Raw genomic sequence first — 21700 nt, 5'->3', positions numbered from 1 at the left:
TGGGACAGGTTTTACACGAATGCCGAAGAAATGGTGGAATAGAATATAGAGTTAAAGAATGGAGGCCAAAGGAGGGACAGAACGAAGTGGGAATGGCGAAGAATTAAAACAAGTTTTAAAATTATTTCATATCGTTAAGCTGAGCTGTTGAATTGTCCCATGGCGAGTTGTAAGTGGCGAGGTGTCCCATTGTGGGGGGAGGGGGAGGTTCTGACCTAGGCTTCATGATACAGTAAAAAGCATACAATTAGATCCACAGTCCCCCTTTTTTATTTCAATGGCTGTGAATTATGTTCATTCACAGCCCATAATGAGTCCCCAAATAGTTTGTAAAGAGTCCTACAGTATTCTGCCAAAGTCTTTCGGAATAAGGCTGGTAAGCACCCACCTTTATCTTCTTTGGAAACGCTGCCAAAGACTTAGTTGGCAATTAGCTTGGGAAGGCCACACGGAGCTTCAGAAGGAAAAACTGTCCAGCATGAACCAAGTTGCTTCCTCCAAAGGCATTCAGGTGCTCCTTTATGTCCTACGGGAGGGGCCAATCACCTCCAAGCCTTTCTCACAAGTCGTCCCTTCTGGCTGAACTGTTCTTGCCTTCTGGCAGCTCTGCGCATGCGCACACTGGGAACAGGCTCCCCTGTTCTTCTGCCTCGCTGCTGTCCGACTGGAGGCTCCAGAGGCAGCACATAACTCCCAGATGGTCCCGGCCCCTCTCTGCCTCCGACACAGAGCCCTCGTCCGACCCTTCCCCAGACTCCAGGAACGGCCCATGTTTCCTCCCCAACCCTCCTCACTGTCCGAATCTGCCGCCAGCTCCGCAGGGACACAACTGAAAGTCCTTCCAGCTGAGACTCCATTCATGGGAGGAAACGTTTGAGGGGGACGCCTGGGGTCTCTGTAACATCAACCATAAAGACAAACCCCTTCGGACGTTGGGGGAGCTAAAATGTCTGTGGAGATTCTCCTTGGATGACCTTGGCTTTCTAGAAAGAATGTTGTTATGGCTACCTATCGTCTAACTCCGTATATAGTCCCATCTTCCCACCATAGAAAAATGCATAGCAGAATAATAGAGATCCAAAAGGAAAGATGGCGGCAAGATTGACAGCACCTTTGACCCCGTTGTGGGAGGGAGCGGTTCTGATTGCTTCTGCCTTTTGGGTTGGGGGGGGTCCCCTCTCCTTGCCCCCTCCTTCCAGAGGGGGAGGGGTCTTTTCTACCCCACACGACCCCTACTGCTTAATCCGGTTTAATGACCGACTGGGGGAGGTGGGTGGTTTGGCCCCCTAGTCCTGACCTCCAACCCTCTTCTTTTTCTGACCCCCCCCCCACAAGGAGCACAGTGAGAAGAAGCAGCGGGTTCGATTCCAGCTGGAGATCTCCAGCAACCCGGAGGAGCAACGTAGTAGCATCCTCCATCTTCAGGAGGCCGTCCGTCAACACGTGGGCCCAGATCCGGCTGCTGGAGAAGCAGATGTACTCGGTCATGAAGGTGGGCGCCTGGGGGGGGGGGTAATGGGGGGAGGGGCTCCCTGCGGGGCCCTTGGGGAGCCTGTGCGTGACCTTCCCCCTCCGCCTCTCCTCAGTCCTTGCAAGACGACGGGCGGAACGAGGCGTTACTGGAGCACAACCAGAAGCTGCAACAGCAGCTGAGCCAGGAGAAGGCCACCTTGCAGCAGGAGAGCGAGGACCTCAACATCCTCATCAGGTGAGGGGAGCCTTTCCGGCCAAGGGGGAGGGCAGGGGGGGGGGGGGGCTGCTGCTTCTGCTAGAGCCTGGAGCCCCAAGCCTCCCCCCCCACCCCCCACCCCAGTCTCCGGACATAAGCATTGGACTGAGCTGTCACACCTGATGGGGAGGGACGCACAGGTAGCCTTTAGATGAATGGATGAGGTGGAAAGGACCTCGGAGGTCTTCTAGTCTAGCCTCTCCCCCTTCTCCATTCAACATATCATACTTCAGATAAGTGACTAGGACAGTGTTTCTCAACCTTGGCAACTTGAAGATGTCCGGACTTCAACTCCCAGAATTCCCCAGCCAGCATTCGCTGGCTGGGGAATTCTGGGAGTTGAAGTCCGGACATCTTCAAGTTGCCAAGGTTGAGAAACACTGGCCTAGGCTCTTCTTAAAAGCTCCCATAACATCTGGTGGCCAGTTGTTCCCTGGTTAATCGTCCTCACTGTCCGGAAGTTTCTCCTTTTACTCTCCAGGCCTTTCATCCTCTTAGCTGCTCTTCTCTGAACTTTCTCCAAAGCCTCCACATCTTTTTGGTTGCAGGATTCCAACTTACGATCAGAGTCGACCCCCCACAATTTATGTTGCTAAGTGGAACATTCGTTAAGAGACTTTTGCCCCGTCTCACCACTTTTCTTGCCCCAGATTCGCTTAACAAATCATTGCACTTGTTAAGTTAGCCCCAATCCTGGCTTCCCCCCCCCCCGTTGTCAGAAGCTCACAATGTGGACACTGTGACCGTCGTAAGCACGAGTCAGTTGCCAAGGCTCTTACTTTTGATCGCGTGACTGTGGAGGTGCCTCGGCGGTCGTAAGTGTGAGAAACGGCCACGGGTCCCTTTTCTCAGTGCCGTCGTGACTTTGGCCCCTCCTGAGCGAAAACGGCCACCTCTCTTCTCTCTCTTCCCCGTGGAGATTCGAACCCTCACCACCCTCCAGGCCTTCCGCAAAGCCCTTAAAACCTGGCTGTTCCGACAGGCCTGGGGCTAAAGAGTTTTTTGCCCCCCTCCTCGAATGGTATGGTTGTTGTGGCGCAGTGGTTAAATGCAGCACTGCAGGCTACTGCTAGATCAGCAGGTCAGCGGTTCAAATCTCACCGGCTCAGGGTTGACTCAGCCTTCCATCCTTCCGAGGTGGGTAAAATGAGGACCCGGATTGTTGTTGGGGGCAATATGCTGACTCTCTGTAAACCGCTTAGAGAGGCCTGAAAGGCCTATGAAGCGGTATATAAGTCTACTGCTATTGTGTGCTTTTAAATTATGCATTGTTATGTATCGTCTTTTTTATCCCCTGTCTGTACCCCTCTCCCTGACTTGGATTGTGAGCCGCCCTGAGTCCCCTTCGGGGGAAAAGGGCGGCATATAAATGCAATAAATTCCAATTTCAATCCTCTCAGGTGCTTTAAGGACTTCCAGCTGCAGAGGGCCAACAAAATGGAGCTGCGCAAACATCTGGAGGACGTCAGCGTGGCTCGCCGGACCGAGTTCTACTTCGCCCAGGCCCGCTGGCGCTTGACCGAAGAGGACGGGCAGCTGGGCATCGCGGAGGTGGAGCTGCAACGCTTCCTCTACAGCAAGGTGGGCCCGGGGGGGGGGCGGGGGGGGGGCGGGAGGGTCAGCAGGCAGGCCGAGCCGGCTCCACTCGCGGCTGTGGCTGACCACTGCAGCCTCTTTGCAGATAAACAAGTCGGATGACACGGCCGAGCATCTCCTGGAGCTGGGCTGGGTGACCATGAACAACCTCCTGCCCAATGCCGTCTACAAGGTGGGTGGTCCAACCTCTCCTGCCCCCCCGCCCGCTCCCCCGGCCTTTGGGGGAGGAGTGAGAGTCAGGGGGGTCACTCCTGCACGGCTGGGAGGAGACCTCTGGACCAACTCCCTGCGGGGCATTTCAGCAATTCAATTTTATTATTTAAAACAGTGAAAAAGAGTTGTTTTAGTTTTCTGTCATTCCCATTTCATTTCGCCCCTCCTTTGGCATCCTTTCTCTAAGGATTTCCTCTTTCACAGACTCTTTGATAATAGAAAAGAATAGAGAAGGGAAGAAAATCAGTAGAAACAGAATAGAACAGGCTAGGAATGGAATGGAACAGAACAACAGAACAGAATAGCAGAGTTGGAAGGGACCTTGGAGGTCTTCTAGTCCAGCCCCCTGCCTAGGCAGGAAACCCTATATACCGTTCCAGACAAATGGCTATCCAGCATCTTCTTAAAGACTTCCAGTGTTGGGGCATTCACAACTTCTGGAGGCAACTTCTGTTCCACCGGATTAATTGTTCTCACTGTCAGGAAGTTTCTCCTCAGTTCTAAGTTGCTTCTCTCCTTGATTAGTTTCCACCCATTGCCCTTCCTTCCTTCCTTCCTTCCTTCCTTCCTTCCTTCCTTCCTTCCTTCCTTCCTTCCTTCCTTCCTTCCTTCCTTCCCTTCCTTCCCTTTTCCACTGATAAATTGTTCTGTCAGGAAGTTTCTCCTCAGTTCTAAGTTGCTTCTCTCCTTGATTAGTTTCCACCCATTGCTTCTTGTTCTGCCCTCAGGTGCCCTGGAGAATAGTTTGACTCCCTCTTCTTTGGGGCAACACCTGAGATATTGGAAGGCTGCTATCCTGTCTCCCCTGGTCCTTCTTTTCATTAAACTGGACATACCCAGTTCCTGCAACCGTTCTTCATATGTTTTAGCCTTCAGTCCCCTAATCCTCTTTGTTGCTCTTCTCTGCACTCTTTCCAGAGTCTCCACATCTTTTTTACACCGTGACAATCAAAACTGGATGCAAATATTCCAAGTGTGGCCTTACCAGGGCATTATAAAGTGGCCTTAACTCTTCACCTGGTCTTGATTCTATTAGTGCAATTCTTAAAGATTGTGGAGAATATAGCAATAGCAGTAGACTTATATACCGCTTCATAGGCCTTTCAGGCCTCTCTAAGCGGTTTACAGAGAGTCAGCATATTGCCCCCAACAATCTGGGTCCTCATTTTACCCACCTCGGAAGGATGGAAGGCTGAGTCAACCCTGAGCCGGTGAGATTTGAACCGCTGAGAATATTTGTGGCTCGTAGGTTTTGGCAGGGGGTCCCTTCTGCCAGCTGGCCGTTTTGCTCCCAGGCGTTCTGTTACCAAACTGGGTGACCTCCTCAGTGGGGTTTTGGGGTGAAGCCTCTTGAGGTGGGAAACCACCTGCTCCCCCCCCCTTGAATTCCATGCCTCAAAAGTCACCAAGTCACAAGACCAGAACCGCCCGTGCGATTCAACCAGGAACTTCACCCCAAAACCTCACTGAAGGCGTCACCCAGTTTGGTAGTGAGACGTCCACTGGAGCAAACCAGCCAGCTTGGAGAAGGACCCCTGCCCGAAGGGTAAGTCTCATCCCGCGGGCAGTTATCCTAGGACCCCTCTGGACACTCTTCAGGGTGCCTTCAAGCAAGGAGGGGGATTTTGACCCCCTGGTATGTTCCCCGTAGGTGGTTCTCCGGCCACAGAGCGCCTGCCAGTCGGGACGCCAGCTGGCCCTGCGGATTTTCAGCAAGGTCCGACCGCCGGTGGGGGGCATTTCCATCAAGGAACACTTAGAGGTGAGTGGAGCCAAGCGCCAGGCTTCCAAATGGCACCCAAAATTAAATCAGAGTCCCAGGCAAAGGATTCCTCAAAGTCCCAATTTAATTAAGAGAGCCACGTTGGCACAGCTGGGAAAACCCGAATCTGAAAGCTTCCCGGTTTCCCCCACCCAGTTGGAAGTTCAAGATCCTTCCCCCAAACCCACAAGTCCATCCCACGGTCCAATCTCCAACCCATCCAGTTCCGGTCAGGTGCAGAGATGCAAGGACAAAGGATGACCTTGGTTTTCTAGAAAGGAATTTTGTTATGACTGCATCTCATCTAACTCCCTACAATCCCCCCCTCCCGTTTCCCCACCATAGAAAAAGGCATAGTCGACTAATGGAAAGTGTGGCAGGCCAAAGACCCCCCCAAGGAAAAGAGGGCTGTGACACCCCCGCCCCCCTTTTGCAAGCCGGGAGTCTAATCTCTGTCCCTCCCCCCCACCCCCACCCCCAACCAGGTCAACGTGGTACCACTGACCATCCAGCTGACCCACCAGTTCTTCCACCGCATGATGGGCTTCTTCTTCCCCGGACGCAACGTGGAGGAGGAGGAGGTGGGCGACGAAGAGGACAAGTCCAAGCTGGTGACCACGGGTGAGCACAAAAGGGACCCCCCCCTCCCCCTCCCCTCCGAAGGGGCAAAAGCGAGGCCGGCCATGAGTCTCCTCCTCTGACGAGAGTTTTTCTCCCGGATGTGCAGGGATGCCGGTGGTGAAGCCGCGGCAGCTGATGGTCTCCGAAGACTCGCTGGGCTCTGGGAAGGGCCAAGGGCTGAATCGGACCTCGGGGGTCAGGCGCTCCTTCCGCAAAACACCTGAGGTAGGGACGGCTTGGTCCTCGGCCAGTCAAGGCATCCCGGAAGCACTCTGGGTTCAGAGAGTATATGTGTGTGTGTGTGTGTGTGTGTGAAGGGTCTTGCTTCCTCAGAGACCATCTAGAAGTGCCCTAGAGGGAGGGGCCCCTGGAGGCCGCTGGGGCGAGGGCGAAGGCAGTGGGAGGTGAGACAGCCCATCCTCAGCCACGGAGGCCCACGGGGGGAATTTTGGGCAGTGGCTCCCCAGCCCGTCCTGCCTCGCAGGGGTGTTGGGAGGGCCTCCATAGAGTCATCGAGGCGGGGGGAGGGGGAGCCGGGTTGGGCCTGGCAGGTGGTCATTTCTCGGTCAAGGCTGCCCTGAATGTGGTCCGGAGGAGGCTGCCCCATCCGTCCGTCTGCCTGTCTGTCCATAAACTACACAGATAGTCCTTGACTTATGACCACAATTAAGCCCCAAATCTTGGGGCAAGGGGGGGGCGGCTGGGCTGGCTGTAATGGCTCCCCCTCCCCCTCCCTCCCTCCCCCCCCAGTACCCGGTGGACGACATTGAGAAGATGAAGGAACGGGCGGCCATGAACAACTCCTTCATCTACATCAAGATCCCCCAGGTGCCCCTCTGCGTCAGCTACAAGGTGCGTGGGGGTGGGAGGGGGCTGTTTCTCCAGAGGCTCTGCTGGGTTCCCCTCCCTCAGGGCACCTTGTGGCCGTGAGTCCCGCAGGGCTGCCGTTGTTGGGAGGCAGAGGGGGGGGAGCTTTCTGACTCTCCCCCCCTCCCTCCGGTGGCTGCAGGGAGAGAAGAACAGCGTGGACTGGGGGGAGCTGAACCTGGTGCTGCCGTGCCTGGAGTACCACAACAACACCTGGACGTGGCTGGACTTTGCGATGGCGGTCAAGCGGGACAGCCGGAAGGCCCTGGTGGCCCAGGTAAGGGAGGCCGCAGGGCTCCAAAGCCCATCCTCAAAGCCCATCCCCAAAGCCCATCCTCCTCCAGGCCGCGCACGGAGCTGGAGAGCCCCCCCCCCCCGCAGCTGGCGAAGCTTTGCAAGGACGGCACTCTTCATGCCACCTGTGCCCCCCCCCCGATACTTCTGCCTGGGCTGAGGATTATGGGAGGTGCATTACCTGGGAGGAGGAGAAAGCAGGTGAAAGCCTGACACACCGGCTCAGCTCCCTTCTCCTCCCCCCCTCACCTACCTCCTCCCCTCCCTCCCCCTTCCTTTCCTTTCTCCCCCCCCTTCCTCCACCCTCTCCCCTTCTCTTCCTTTCTCCTTCCTTCCTTCCCCCTCCCTCCCTCTCATCCCCATCTCTCCTTCCTTCCCTCCTTCCCATTCCCATATCCTTCCTTCCTCTCATTCCCATCTCTCCTTCCTTCCCTCCTTCCCATTCCCATATCCTTCCTTCCTCTCATTCCCATCTCTTCTTCCTCCCTCCCTTCCTTCCCCCCCCTCGCCTACGTCCTCCCCTCACTCCCCCTTCCTTTCCTTTCTCCCCCCCCCATCGTCCTCCTCCCTCTCCCCTTCTCTTCCCTTCTCCTTCCTTCCCCCTCCCTCCCTCTCATTCCCATCACTCCTTCCTCCTCCCCTATCAGGTCATCAAAGAGAAGCTGCGCCTGAAGCCCGCGGTGGGCACGGAGTCCCGGGGGAGGCAGGAGAGCAAGCTGGAGGGGCCGGTGGTGCAGCAGCAGGAGGAGGACGAGAAGGCCCGGCTGCTGATCGGCCTGAGCGTGGGCGAGAAAAACCCGGGCAAGAAATCCATCTTCAGCCGGCGCAAGTGAGGCCGCGGGGCCTGCCAGCAGGGAGACCAGGACCGCCGGGGGGGGGGGGCGCTCTCGGCGGGAGAGGCCCTGTTGGCCGGGCGCTGGACGGAGACCGAATGGGCCCCGAGGGCCCCAGGCGCGTGTGGGACCAGGCCCTGGAGAGCATTGGGGAGTCCTCCGAAGGCCAGGCGGTGGGGAAGGGAAGGGAGAGTTTAAATAACAGAGTTTATCATTTGGAGACGTCTCCTGTCGTCATTGCTCTCCGCCCCCCCACCCCCCCCGAATCTGCCCTGTTAGGAAAGCTCCCCGTTGGGAAGAGCGAGTGCGTTCAGAGAAGCGTTGTGAGAGTTGTGTTGGGGAACACACAAACCAGCATACAGAGACACTGCAGTTTAAATAGGCTTTTACTTTTGTGGAAACAGAAGTATCAGAGTCCATCAAACAGTCCAAGTCGTACACGGATAAGACAGCCAGTCATAAATGTTTTTCAGTCAAGGGATAATCCAAATAACATAGTCCATAATCACACAAACAGTTCGGTACACAAAGTTTGCTAGCAGTTGCAAAACTTACAATAGCTCACACTGATCACCATACGACACTTCTAACAGCCAGCTTCCAAACACTCAGATCAGATCAGCATCTAACAGTGATTCTGGCTCCCTCTTATGGCCGATTGAGGAAACAGCAACCAATCACATTTACAGCATGATTTAAAGAAACAGGTACAGCATTGTTACATGATTGATATATTGCCAACCCAACCGTTAGATTATATTGCTAACATGCCCCCCCTCCCCACCTCATGCCATCCCCATTCCCATCCCTCCCCCCACCTCTTGGGTCGATCTCACCCTCCGGCAGCCTTGGGGGAGCCCCAGATCGACCGACCGCTGGGATGGGAAATCTATGGCACCTGCCCCCGAAGTGGCACCCAGAGCCATGTCGGCTGTTGCCCCAGCTCAGCTCCCCCATGCGTGCGTGTGGCCTCTTACTGGCCAGCTAATTTTCGGGTCTCTGCTGCACATGCACAGGGAGGGCACTGAGGGGGGGGGGTCGCACGCCCATGCAGGGGGAAGGGTTGCAAGCACATACCCAGGGGCTGTGGGGGGATGCCGAAGTGTGTTCCCCCATGAACCCTTTTTGGTCCCAGGAGCCTGCAGGGAGGCCTACGAGGCCCAAAACAGGGTGCAAAAGCCCCCCCCCCCCGCATGGGCAGGGGGTCGGGGGGGGGTCACGTGCACATTGCATTATGGGTGTGGACGCACGGGCGCTTTTGGCACACGACAAAAAGTGTAGCCATCAAGTGACCTACAGCAATTTGTTCACTGACCGTTCAAATTACAACAGGACTTATGACCACTTTTCCCCACTTACGACGGTTGCAGCATCCCCATGGTCGTCGCCTGAGCAAAATTCAGACGCTCAGAAACTGACTCATATTTACGACGGCCACAGTTGTCCCCCGGGTCGCAAGACCCCCCTTTTGCGACCTTTTGGCAAGCAAAGTCACGGGGGAAGCCGGATCCATTCAACAACTGCGTGACTCACTTAACAACATCATTCACTTACCAAAGTGATTCACTTAACAGGCGTGGCAAGAAAGGCCGTAAAACAGACCAAAATTCACTTAAGAAATGTGTCGCTTAGCAACATAAATTTGGGGCTCCGTGGTGGTTGTAAGTCAAGGACTGGCTGCCTCCTGGAGCCGAGGACCATGAGTGGATCCAGCTGCTTTCCTCCCCTCGGAATCTGCCCAGAGCTCTTGGGGGGGTGTCAATGCAGGGGGGGCCCCAGGATGCTCCAAGCCCCGTCAGTCAAGACTGCTGGGACTCAGCCGCCGCATTTCTCACCCTCTGAGCTAAAAAACACCACCGGATGTCCTAAAACAGGGCAGTCCCTGACTTACAACATTTCGTTTAGTGACTGAAGTTACAAGAGCACTGAAAAAAAGTGGCTCATGACCGTTTTGCGTCCGTTGCAACATCCATCGGCTGACTCGCATTTATGACGGTTGCAGCGTCCCTGGGGTCTCGCCATCCCCTTTCGCGACCACCTGACCAGCCAAGTGGATGGGGAAGTCGGATTCACTCAGCGACGGCGAGGCTAACAAGTGCAGGGATCCGCTTCGTTCTGCTACTAAATGAACTGCAGCGATTCAGTGAAGAGACGTGGCAAGAAAAGTCGTTAAACGGGGCAAAACTCCCTTAACCCATGACTCACTTAAGGTCCGTTTGGGCTCATTCGGAGACCCCCTGTGGAGGTGCAGAGGAAGCCAAGGTGTTAAGGGGGGGGGACGGCCAGGAAAGGGGGGGCTGCCTCCGTCGCCCCCCCCCCTCTTCCTTCAGCCCAGCTGCTCAGGTGGGTCCTTGGAGCAGCCCCTTCCTTCCTCTTTTGGGGGAGCAGCCCCTGGATCTCTTCTGCCCCCTCCCTCCCTCCCTCCTCCTCTTCCTGCTTCACCTTCCTCGTGCCTCTTCATTCTCCTCCTTCCCCTTCTTCCCTCCTCCTCCTCTTCTTCCTCCCTCTTCCTCCTCCTACTTCACCTTCTCTTCCTCTCTATCTTCTTCCCTCCTCTCTTTTTCCCCACTTCACCTCCTCCTTCCTCTTTTCCTCTCCTTTCTTCCCTCCTCTCCTCCTCCTCACCTCCTTCCTCTTCCTCCTCCCTCTTCCTCTCTCTTCCACCTCCTCCTTCCTCTCCTTTCTTCCCTCCTTTCTTCCTTCTCCTGCTCCTCCTCCTCACCTCCTTCCTCCTCCCTCTTCCTCTCTCTTCCTCCTCCTCCCTCTTCCTCTCTCTTCCTCCTCCTCCTTCCTCTCTTCCTCTCCTTTCTTCCCTCCTCTCCTCCTCCTCCTCCTCCTCCTCACCTCCTTCCTCTTCCTCAACCCCGTCCCTTCTAGCACTGCTGATGTTCCCTAGTTGGGTCGCGAGACGTCTGCCAGAGAGCCCCACCAGGGACTCTTCCTTCCATTTCAACCCTGAGCTGCAAAATATTCCCCTTTCTTAGCAGATTTTCTCCTGTTTGCATGAACAGCCCCAGAGGCTGCCTAGAGGAGGCTTATAGCTTTCCCACCAGAGGTGCCTTCGGGAGTCTCCAGCCAAGCCATCCAGATGTTGCACTGCAGGTCCCATCGGCCACAGCCATTGTAGTCCAAGCGACTGGAGGGAAAGAAGGGAAGCCAGCCAGAGCATCGATTGAGGGGCGGGGCGGGAGCGCTCGTGTTAAGCAGAAGAGGAGGGTGCGGCTTGGCCGCGCATAGCCAATCCGGTGCGAGCTCCGGAAGGCCACGCCTCTTGGGCGGATTTTCCCAGCGCGGGAACGTCTTGAATGCCAGGCAGGGGCGGGGCCTCCCAGGCGGCGGGGCGGGGCGCCCCCCTGGGCTTTGCATAAGGGGCGTGGCCGAAGGGCTGCGGGCGGGGGATTAGCGGCGCGGGGCTTTACGTAAGCGGGATTACCGCGGGGCCTCCGCTCCTCCGAGGGCGCCCACCGGCCGCAGCCCAGATGGGGGCCGCCGGCAGCAACCCCGCCGCGGAGCCTCCCGAACGGGGCTTCCCCACGAAGTTGCGGGTAAGGCAGGCAGAGCACGTGCAGAGCGCCTCCTGCGTCCCCAAATGGGGAGGGGGTCGCGGCTGCACCTTCCCCCCACCGAGGAAGCCCTGGGGAGGGAGGGGGGTCCCGGGGTCGCGCAGCGGCGGGGGCGGGGAGCTCTTAAGTGGGGAGGGGGCTCCATGCACGGGCCGGCCAGGGGGGCGAGCGGGCGGGGGGCTCCCTCGCTCCCCCCGCCCGGATTAAGAGGAGGACAGGGGGGGCTTCCCTCTGCAAGGGGCGACCCAGTTGGGGGGGCATCGAGGGTGAGGGGCGCCTGCTGGGTACGGAGCCCCTCCTGGCCCTCGGGGGTCTCTCCGGAAAGCCCCCCCGCCCTCAGCCGCTGCAGCCCCGGGATGCTGGCCAGAGCGGGGCTCCTTTCCCTGGCCGGCTGGGAAGAGGATGGGAATTGTAGTCCAGCCGGCTTTGCACAGAGGGAGCCGAGCGGGGTCCGCCGTTGTTCCGAGGTTGCGCTGGCCCGAAAACCCTGCGCTGCGTCTGGACCCCGCGCAGCCAGCGATCTCTGCGCAAGCGGGGCTCTGCTCTGCGCCCCTCTCGCCCGGTGCCTGGCTGCTTCTCCCGGGACCGGAGCCTCCCCGGTGGGCGGCTGGTCTTCCCTGCCTCCCTTCCTTCCATCCTCACAACAGCCTTGCCAGGTAGGCAGGGAGATGTTGACGATGCTTTGTGCCCTGCGGGGAAGGGAAAACAGGTGGACCCCCATCTTAAGGTATTCAAATTAAGAAAGGGGAGGGGGCTTCTGACCGAAGTCCTTGCCCCTCTTTGGGGTGCATTTCCCCCTAGACGGGGCTGATTTCAGATGCCCCCCCCCATCCCTCTGCCTTTATCCTTATCCATAAAATGTATAGGCTGCCCATCTTCCCTCAAGGAAACTCTCGGAGTTTTGCAATCATAAAAAATCAAAGTATAGAAATTGAAATTGTAATAATGCAAAATCCCAAACATTGTGGCCAATTAAAAGACGGGCAGGAAATGGGGTGGGTGGGGGCAGGGGGGGCTTTTGCTGGAGGTCTTTTCTCTCCCGCTGACCCTTCTTGGGGGGGTCCCACGTCAGGCAGAGCCCCTCACGCACCCCTGTCCCCTCCGCAGGGCCACGGCACAGGACCCCTGCCGGATGCTCTGTGGGCGCGGAGCTGGAAACGCCTCCTCTCCCACCTGGGTGGGACTCTGCTGGGCCTGGAGCAGGCCTTGTCGCCCCGAAGCCCCCCGAAGAGAGAGCTGGTGCAGGGGGACGAGAAGACCCCCGATGCGGCGGGGGCCGAGTGGCCGACGGCCCCCCACGCCTCCCTCTTCCTGCCCGAGTTTCCTGTCCAGCCTCCACTGCGGCAGCAGCAACTCAAGGTGTGTGCCCGGATTCAGGAGACGGGGAGGGGTCTTGGGTGGGGGGGGCTGCACCGTCACCCCTTTGCCCCTCTCTTGCCAGATTCTGGGCTTCCTGTCCAAGGGCACCTTTGGGACCGTCCTGAAAGTGCTGGACAGCTCTCAAGCGAAGGTCTTTGCGCTGAAGGTGAGCCCCCCGCCCCTTCTCCCACCCCCACCCCCCCATTGCGGGTCTCAGTCCCCACTCATCCCACCCACCCCCACCCCAATGTGTCTCCCACAGGTGTTGCCCAAAGCGGAGGTCCTTCGCAGGGACAGCCTCAGGCAGTGCAAAGAGGAGGTCAGCATCCAGGTGAGGCTGGGGGCCTTTGGGGGGAAGGGGCTGGGGGGGGGCGTTAGATCCCAGGGAGGGGCCACAGGGGGCAGGCCGGCTAAACAGGGGTCTCCGCCTGCTGAGAACCTCCAGCAGCAACGCTGGGCTGCCCATTTCGACTAGAATAGAACGACAGGATTGGAAGGGGCCTTGGAGGTCTTCTAGTCCAGCCCCCTGCACAAGCAGGAGATCCTAAAAGGTGTTCTGGATATCTTACACGGTGATCCGGTTGGCAAGATGGGGAATATCCTTCTGGCTTACTCGGCAGGGCTGTTGTAAGAATCTATTGGTCTTTATGATTTACTTACTATAGGTTTCCCCAGCCTTGACTGCTTTATGAGTAAGTCAAGGGAGCAAAAGTATCTCCTCCCGCCTCCTATTTTCCCCATCACAACAACCCTGCGAAGTAGGTTGAACCTGTCACCCAGCCGGCTTTCATGCCCAAGGGAGGGCTGGAACTCCCAGTCTCCTAGTGGTTAGCCCAAGGACTCACGATCTGGTAGCCCATAATTGAAATCAATCACTAATCAATATTGCTTTATTATTTGATAGCTTTTATTTTTATTTACTGTACTTATTAAACCTATATTGCCTCTGTCTCAGTCTGAAAACCGACTGGCTGAAACTCCCATTTCTCATATGTTTGTGTGTGTGTATGTATACACATACATATATTTATATTTATATTTATCATCTTTATCTTATATTTATATTCATATTTATATTTATATTATTTATATTTATATTTATATTATTTATATTTATACTTATACTCATACTTATATATTTATATATTTATATATTATTTATATATTTATATATTTATATATTTATATATTTATATATTTATATATTTATATATTTATATATTTATATATTTATATATTTATATATTTATATATTTATACTTATACATATTTATATTATTTATATTTATATTATTTATATTTATATTTATATTATTATTTATATTATTATTTATATTTATATTATTATTTATATTATTTATATTATTTATATTTATATTTATTTAAATATTCCTGGCAGGTTGCAATAATTAAATTCCAGCCCAGGGAACGCCTTTAAAAACAAACGCTGGACTTTAATGAGCCACCAACGGCCATCGAGAAGGACCACGCCGGTTACTCTTGCAGGCGCTGGTTCTAAAGGCAGTGCCCCATGGACTCTATCCCTGCCCCAGTCATGCACAGCTTGAAAGGGGAGGGGGGTTTAATCACCACCATTGCTTAACGACCCCATAATCCCTTGCATTGGGGTGGAGTCTGGGCAACTGAACGGAGCTAGCAGAATCTTTCCTGGCCAGATGCCCTTCCTGTTGCCAATGCGGAGTTTTGTTCAGCAGAGATATTTCTCATTGTGCCCCGAGAGAGAAATATCAGCCTCTACCTAGGATTGAACTCACAGCCTCCTGATTGTGAAGTGAGGGCGGTTTAAGTCCAGTGATTTTTAAAGACTTTAAGGGGGGGAATCTTAGCAACTGGAAGACCCATGGTCCTGCCACTGCAACCCAGAATTCTGGGAGTTGTAGTCCACGGGGTCTTCCAGTTGTGAAGATTGGACTCCCCTGGTGTAGCTGGCTGGGGAATTCTGGGAATTGAAGTCTTCACAGTGGCCAAGCTTGGACCCCCCCTGTTTTTTACACAATGGATTCTGAGTGGGCTAAGGGGCTGACCGATTTCTCGCGATCCCCGTGGCTTTTACGATTTCCCTGGGATGCCCAGTTCATTTTCAGAGTCCCCAGCCTCATTCTCTACACCCCCACCACCCCCAGATAGTGAAGCCCCCTCCCCTCAATCAGGCTGGCTCTGACCCCCCCCCCCTGTTTCTCTTCCTTCCCCAGAGGGAGGTCCACCACCCGTTCCTCCACTGTTTAGGAGACAGCTGGCAGGGAAAGCATCATCTCTTCATTAGTGAGTGAGCATCTGCCCTGGGGGGGCTTAGGTAGCCTAGACCCCCCCCCTTCCACTCCCCCCCCCCGCGTCCCTCTGCTCCTCTGCTCGGCCCCTCCCTTTCCACAGCTCCCTCCAATCCCCTCACAGGGATTATTCCCTGCCATAAATCTCCTTCTCCCCCCCCCCCCTCTTTCATTTGGCCAATCCCTATAAGCCCCCCCCCCCCAATCTGCGGATTGTCTTTCATCTCTTGCAATGAGGGGTGGGGGTGGGGGCAACGAGCAGGATGAGCTGCCAGGCCCCTTGAGTGAAGGGGGGGTCTCTATTCTCCCTCCCCTCCGTGCTTTCCAGTGTGCAGCTATTGCAGCTTCGGGGATCTCTTCACGCTGTGGAAGACGGCCGGGCCCTTGGGCGAAGGGGCCATCCGGCTCTTTGCCACGGAGCTGGTGCTGGTGTTGGGTGAGTGAGGGGCTGCCCCAGATGCTGCCCCCGAGATGATCTCTTGGGCCTGCCTGCGCGAGACCTCAGCCCTCTGTTCTTCTCTTTATGCTGGCTCTCTGCCTGGTATCATAAACCTTTTATTGCATTAAGTGGGGCAGTGCGCTCAGGAGATGCAACCCCTCTTAATACCAGCATCATCATCTTCTTTTAATGACCCCCCACAATCCCTTGCATTGGGGTGGAGTCTGGGCCACTGAATGCAGCTAGCAGAGCGTTTACTGGCCCGATGCCCTTCCTGTCGCCAATGCGGAGTTTTGTTCAGCAAATTTATTCCCAGCATTCTCAGAGAGAGAAATATCTGCCTCTACCTAGGATCGAACTCACAGCCTCCTGATTGTGAGGCCACTGCACCACCCCACTTAATACAATCATCATCATCATCATATAACAACAACAACAACTGTGGAAAAAGAAATTGTGTGTTGTCCCGATTGTAATTGGAGGAGCAATACCCAAAGGGCTACCTCGCTATTTGGAAATTCTAAATTTATCAGATTTGAACATTCTGATTCCACAAAAAACCACCCTACTTGGAACAGCTGATATCCTCCGACATTACCTTAACGGTTCCTAGGTCCTTGGATAGGACTCGAGCTGTTGAGCTACCAACCAGCCCCAAAGGCTGTGAATCTCACCAAAGATTAACCATGCAATACTAATAATACTAATAATGATGATGATGATGATGATAATATAATGTAATTGTTGGCCAATTGTGATTTGACACTCAATAAATTTGTCTCTGGTGCAGAAGCTCTCAGTGTATGTAAAAGCTTTAAGTGATAAATTATGATCACAGTCATCGTAAAAATTAATTGCCAGGAGTGGAAGGCGCACAGCTATTCCTCGCACGAGCCCCAAATTTCCGTTGCTAGGTGAGACCGTTGCTAAGTGAGTTTTGCCCCATTTTGCAACCTCTTGTGCCGCAGCTGCGAAGCAGGTCGTTGCATCTAACGGAATCGCCCAGTTTTAACTTTGCTGCTCGTCAGCAGCCGGCTGGGAAGGGCCCCCCCCCCCCAATGGCCATCAGGTGACCCCGGGATGCCAGGATGGTCATAACTGCAGGCCGTTATGGATTTGGATCCCGTGACGGTGGCGATGATGTGACTTTTGACGTTGGACCCCTCACCTTCCCCACAGCTGGATAGCAGCTGGAATTATGGGATGCTCCGAGGGCTCTTTTCCTTGGCTGCCTCTCAGCTTGGGGGGTCTTCTTGCAGACTTTTCATGATCCAGCTAGGGAACATCATCATCAGGCTAGTAAGGAGGAGTAAATTGAGGGTAAATCCCCTTCTCTTCTAACCCTGTTGACATTACCTAGTTCGGTCATGAAATGTCTGCAAGAAAAGAGCCAAAGATAGCGGGCACCAAGTCTTCCTCAATCCTCCTCTCCTTCCTCTTCTCCCTTCACTAACCAGCCGAGGTGGCGCAGTGGTTAAATGCAGCACTGCAGGCTACTTCAGCTGACTGCAGTTCGGCGGTTCAAATCTCACCGGCTCAGGGTTGACTCAGCCTTCCATCCTTCCGAGGTGGGTAAAATGAGGACCTGGATTGTTGTTGGGGCAATATATGCTGACTCTGTAAACCGCTTAGAGAGGGCTGAAAGCCCTATGAAGCGGTATATAAGTCTAACTGCTATTGCTAAGGAAGGAAGGAAGGAAGGAAGGAAGGAAGGAAGGAAGGAAGGAAGGAAGGAAGGAAGGAAGGAAGGAAGGAAGGAAGGAAGGAAGGAAGGAAGGAGCCGAGGTGGCGCAGTGGGTAGAGTGCAGTACTGCAGGCCACTTCAGCTGACTGCTAGATCAGCAGTTCAGCGGTTCTAATCTCACCGGCTCAAGGTTGACTCAGCCTTCCATCCTTCCGAGGTGGGTGAAATGAGGACCCGGATTGTTGTTGGGGGCGATATGCTGACTCTGTAAACCACTTAGAGAGGGCTGGAAGCCCTATGAAGCGGTATATAAGTCTAACTGCTATTGCTATTCACAAACCCCTCTCCCTTCCAGCACTGATTACGTTACCTAGCGGGGTCACGAAATGTCTGTTAGAAAACCACCCAGCTCAGAGAAGCACCAAGGACCCCACAGTTCAACCCAGAGTTACAAATATCCTCCCTTTACGATGCTCTCTCTCCTTTTGCAGCCTACCTTCACAACCAGGGGATTGTGCACCGGGACATCAAGGTAGGAGACCCCGAACTCGCTTCCTGGAGTGGGCTCAGGGGCTGGGCAGGGCAACCCCGATTCTCAAGGGGCTGCAAAGCATTTGCCCCCATCTCTTGTTGGCAGCCCCTTAAAAGCAATTCTCCACCCCAGGAGGAGGAAGTGGGGGGGGCTGCCGGGAATTAATCTGGGCTCCGTTGATTCCTCTGGACTGTTGTGATTGTTGTTATTATTATTTTGCTTTCTTGGCAGATGGAAAACATCCTTTTGGATGAACAAGGTAACGGTGGGAGGGGGGAGGGAGGGGGGAGGGAGGGAGGGGGTCTCCGGCTGGCCCCGCAGCCTCAATTAGGCCTCAGAAAAGGCTGGTGAGGGAGCCGACTCGGCTGCAGGGATGGGCACTAAGTGGAACGGCCCCCGCCCCCCCGGGCGGCTGGGAAGGCTGTGGCAGACACGTGAGGCTGGGATGTGCCAGTCTTCAGCCAGCTGTCCAGCCAGCTGTTCCCCAGCCCAGGAAGTCCATGCCGCTCCCCCACGCATGGGGGCAAAAGCAGGGGTCTCCCTTCTGCCAGGAGCCCCTGGGATCCGGGGGGGGAATTATGGCAGCCGCCTGTGGACTTCAACTCCCAGGATTCCTGGCGCATTCAGGGGGACGCCAGCCGTGCTTCAAAGTTACGCTCAACCCCCCCAAAAGGAGACTTGTGACCCGGACGGTCAGGCTGCCCCCCTCGGACCCTCAGCACTGAAGTAGCCACATGACCAGGTTCCAGGACAGTGAAAACGGGCAGTTCCTTCTTTTGGGGGCAAAACTGAGCCTGTGGGCTCGCTTAACGACGCAGCGTTCGCCTAACGACTGCTGCAAATCGTAACATCCTAATTTTTTACCCCTGTGACGACTTAACGACCATTGTGGTTGGACTCTGTTAAGGTCGTAACTCGAACGTTTGGGAATTCTGGCAGCTGAAGTCCTCAGGTCAAGTTAGGTAGTCCTCCACATACGACTGTTCGTTTAGTGACCAAAGTTATAACGGCACTGGACCGTTTTTCACACTTAACGACCGCTGAAGCATCACAGGATAAAAATTCTGACGCTTGGCAGCTGACTCACATTTATGACGGCTGCCGTATCCCGGGGGCACGTCATCCCCTTTTGCGACCTTCTGACAAGCGAAGTCAGTGGGGGAAGAACCGTGCTATTCACTTAACAACTGCAGTGATTCACTTAACAACAGTGACCATAAAGGTCATAAGATGGAGAAAACTGGACAAATGTCTCGCTTAGTGACAAAAAGTTTGGACTCAGTTGTAGTCAGAAGTCGAGGACTCCCCGTCGTTGATCTCTCTCTGCTTTATGCCCCACCTGGCCCAGGTCACCTGAAGCTGGCCGATTTCGGCCTCTCCCGGCACCTACTCTGGGGCAGCCGAGCCTTCACCATCTGTGGGACCCTCCAGTACATGGGTAAGGCAGTCGGCAGGAGGGGAGGGGAGGGGAGGGGGGCAGCCGGGCAGCTGATATCATTGACCCTCTGCTCTTCCTTTGGGGCAGCCCCAGAAGTGCTGAGAGGCGGCCCCTACGCCCACCCCGCCGACTGGTGGTCCCTGGGGGTCCTGCTGTTTGCGATGGCCACTGGGCAGGTAAGGAGGGGAACAGGATTGGGGGGGGGATTGTCTCTTGGCACCCCAGGAATCTGCCTCCACCATCGGCAGCCAGTCAGGAAGGATCGCTGGAAGTTCTCAAGATCAGACAGCCATTTATCCGGGGTTGAGTGCGGGTACTTAACCTTGGACAGGGGGTTGGGCTAGATGACCTCCCAGGGCCCTAGGATTCTATGATGAGCAGCAAAGCGAGAGGGGTGCAGGGGCTGAGCCATCCCGCCTCCACTCTGGTTTCTTTAAGCCTCTTCGGTGCCGATGCCAACTTTTAGGGAAGCCGAGGTGGCGCAGTGGTTAAATGCAGCACTGCAGGCCGTTTCCGCTGACTGCTAGTTCTGCAGTTCGGCTGTTCAAATCTCACCGGCTCAGGGTTGACTCAGCCTTCCATCCTTCCGAGGTGGGTAAAATGAGGACCCGGATTGTTGTTGGGGGCGATATGCTGACTCTGTAAACCGCTTAGAGAGGGCTGAAAGCCCTATGAAGCGGTATATAAGTCTAACTGCTATTGCTATTGCTATTATGGGTCTCCATCCTGTGCCAGGGAGTCGAGGGGGAGGGCTCTGCTGCCCCCCGCTTGTCGGGCGGCTGAGCAGCCAGAGGGGCTTGGGGTGAACGCGGTCTTTCCCTCCCCAGTTCCCTGTCCCCCCGGAGCGGGACCACCTGGCAATGCTGCGGAGCGTGAAGCAGAGCGCGTACACCATCCCGGCCGGGCTCAGCTGGGGCCTCCGTCTCCTGCTCAGCGAGGTGAGTTTCCTTTCTTCCCTCCCCAAGCCCCCCAACCCATTTGCATCCTCTCCCCTGGAAGCCCCTCTCCCCACCCTCCAGGTTTCCCCTCTGAAATTTCTGGGCCAAGACCCTGCTTGCAGAGAGGGCTGCGATGGGGGCATTCACGGGGGTCCCTTGGCTGAGATGGAGAAAGGGTGCCGGGTGGGGGGGGTGTTCCCCTGCCCCCTGCCAGGATTGAGGAAGGCCCACACCTGAACAATTCCTAGTTATGTCAGCATTACCCAGGTCAGGGGTCTCCAACCGTTGCCACTTTAAGACTTGTGAATTCTGGGAGTTGAGGTCCACAAGTCTTAAAAGAGGCCCAGGCTTGTTGAGGAATTCTGGGAGTTGAAGTCCACAAGTCTTAGAGAGGCCCAGGTTGGAGGCTTGCTGAGGAATTCTGGGAGTTGAAGTCCACAAGTCTTAGAGAGGCCCAGGTTGGAGGCTTGCTGAGGAATTCTGGGAGTTGAAGTCCACAAGTCTTAGGCCCAGGTTGGAGGCTTCTTGAGGAATTCTGGGAGTTGAAGTCCACAAGTCTTAAAGAGGCCCAGGTTGGAGGCTTCTTGAGGAATTCTGGGAGTTGAAGTCCACAAGTCTTAGAGAGGCCCAGGTTGGAGGCTTGCTGAGGAATTCTGGGAGTTGAAGTCCACAAGTCTTAGGCCCAGGTTGGAGGCTTCTTGAGGAATTCTGGGAGTTGAAGTCCACAAGTCTTAAAGAGGCCCAGGTTGGAGGCTTCTTGAGGAATTCTAGGAGTTGAAGTCCACAAGTCTTAGAGAGGCCCAGGTTGGAGGCTTGCTGGGAAATTCTGGGAGTTGAAGTCCACAAGTCTTAGAGAGGCCCAGGTTGGAGGCTCCTGATCCAGGTGGTTGCCAGGTAACCCCCCCCCTTTCTCTCCTCCAAGCTCCTGTGCCAGGACCCTCAACGCCGGCCCTGCCGTCTTCCCCACTTCCGCGCCCACCTCTTCTTCCGTGGCATGAGCTTCGATGCCGACACCCTCAGGAAGCAAGTGGCAGATTTCGCCCTGGGCTGGCAGCCCCTGCAGAGCCCCCCCGTGGACCCAGCTGCCTTCTTGGAATTCGACTGTGATCTGGGGGGGCCCTGAGGCACCAGCATGCCCAAGGGATGCAGCGCCCCAGCGGGAGGGAGTTGAAGTCCGGACATCTTCAAGTTGACAAGGTTGAGAAACACTGTCCTAACCACTGCTGGGGAATTCTGGGAGTTGAAGTCCGGACATCTTCAAGTTGCCAAGGTTGAGAAACACTGCCCCAGGGTCATGTGATCAAACTTGAGATGCTCAGCGACTGACTCATATTTACGACGGCTACAGTGTCCCATGTGTGTGTGTGTCTCATAATCCCCCTTTGCAACGTTCGGGCCAGCAAAGAGGGAAGACTGATCCACTTAACAGCCACGTGGCTTAACAATTGCAAGGATTCACTTAGCAACCAGGACAACAAAAAGGTCGTAAAATGGGGCAAAGCTCATTTCACAACAGTCTCGCTCAGCAACAGGAACTTTGGGCT

The 21700-nt window shown here is 55.2% G+C and overlaps 2 protein-coding genes across 2 annotated transcripts in view; both read left to right on the top strand.

The window, feature by feature from the left end:
- BLTP2 (bridge-like lipid transfer protein family member 2) overlaps window positions 1-8135 on the top strand; it is a 60007-nt gene extending 51872 nt beyond the window's left edge. The window contains 11 exon segments of the mRNA XM_087702915.1: window positions 1336-1446; window positions 1448-1492; window positions 1587-1708; window positions 3130-3310; window positions 3411-3497; window positions 5190-5300; window positions 5786-5921; window positions 6028-6146; window positions 6672-6773; window positions 6931-7065; window positions 7730-8135. Coding sequence (XP_087559041.1) covers window positions 1336-1446; window positions 1448-1492; window positions 1587-1708; window positions 3130-3310; window positions 3411-3497; window positions 5190-5300; window positions 5786-5921; window positions 6028-6146; window positions 6672-6773; window positions 6931-7065; window positions 7730-7915 — 1335 coding nt within the window. The 3' untranslated portion in view covers window positions 7916-8135.
- Window positions 8136-11333: 3198 nt separating this feature from the next.
- RSKR (ribosomal protein S6 kinase related) lies at window positions 11334-21310 on the top strand. The gene is made up of 12 exons (XM_087702809.1): window positions 11334-11460; window positions 12586-12837; window positions 12920-13003; window positions 13100-13168; window positions 15051-15120; window positions 15454-15561; window positions 17740-17780; window positions 18012-18039; window positions 19129-19218; window positions 19306-19394; window positions 20046-20156; window positions 21079-21310. Exons 1-12 carry the CDS (start codon window positions 11395-11397, stop codon window positions 21277-21279), a joined length of 1209 nt encoding a protein of 402 aa, XP_087558935.1. The 5' UTR covers window positions 11334-11394; the 3' UTR covers window positions 21280-21310.
- The last annotated feature ends 390 nt before the right edge of the window (window positions 21311-21700 follow it).

The sequence above is a fragment of the Thamnophis sirtalis genome, unplaced genomic scaffold, assembly GCF_051295495.1.
Source record: "Thamnophis sirtalis isolate CommonGarterSnake01/CBP01778 unplaced genomic scaffold, rThaSir2_p1.2 scaffold_17, whole genome shotgun sequence".
Lineage (NCBI taxonomy): Eukaryota > Metazoa > Chordata > Lepidosauria > Squamata > Natricidae > Thamnophis > Thamnophis sirtalis.
This window is presented reverse-complemented; position numbering and strand designations above follow the sequence as displayed.

What these genes read in the sequence shown, in the direction of transcription:
- RSKR (XM_087702809.1), top strand. Translation starts at nt 11,395, where the DNA reads ATGGGGGCCGCCGGCAGCAACCCCGCCGCGGAGCCTCCCGAACGGGGC. An exon ending in CGAAGGTCTTTGCGCTGAAG is followed by an intron (nt 13,004 to 13,099) that starts GTGAGCCCCCCG and finishes TGTCTCCCACAG; the next exon opens with GTGTTGCCCAAAGCGGAGGT. An exon ending in AAGAGGAGGTCAGCATCCAG is followed by an intron (nt 13,169 to 15,050) that starts GTGAGGCTGGGG and finishes TTCCTTCCCCAG; the next exon opens with AGGGAGGTCCACCACCCGTT.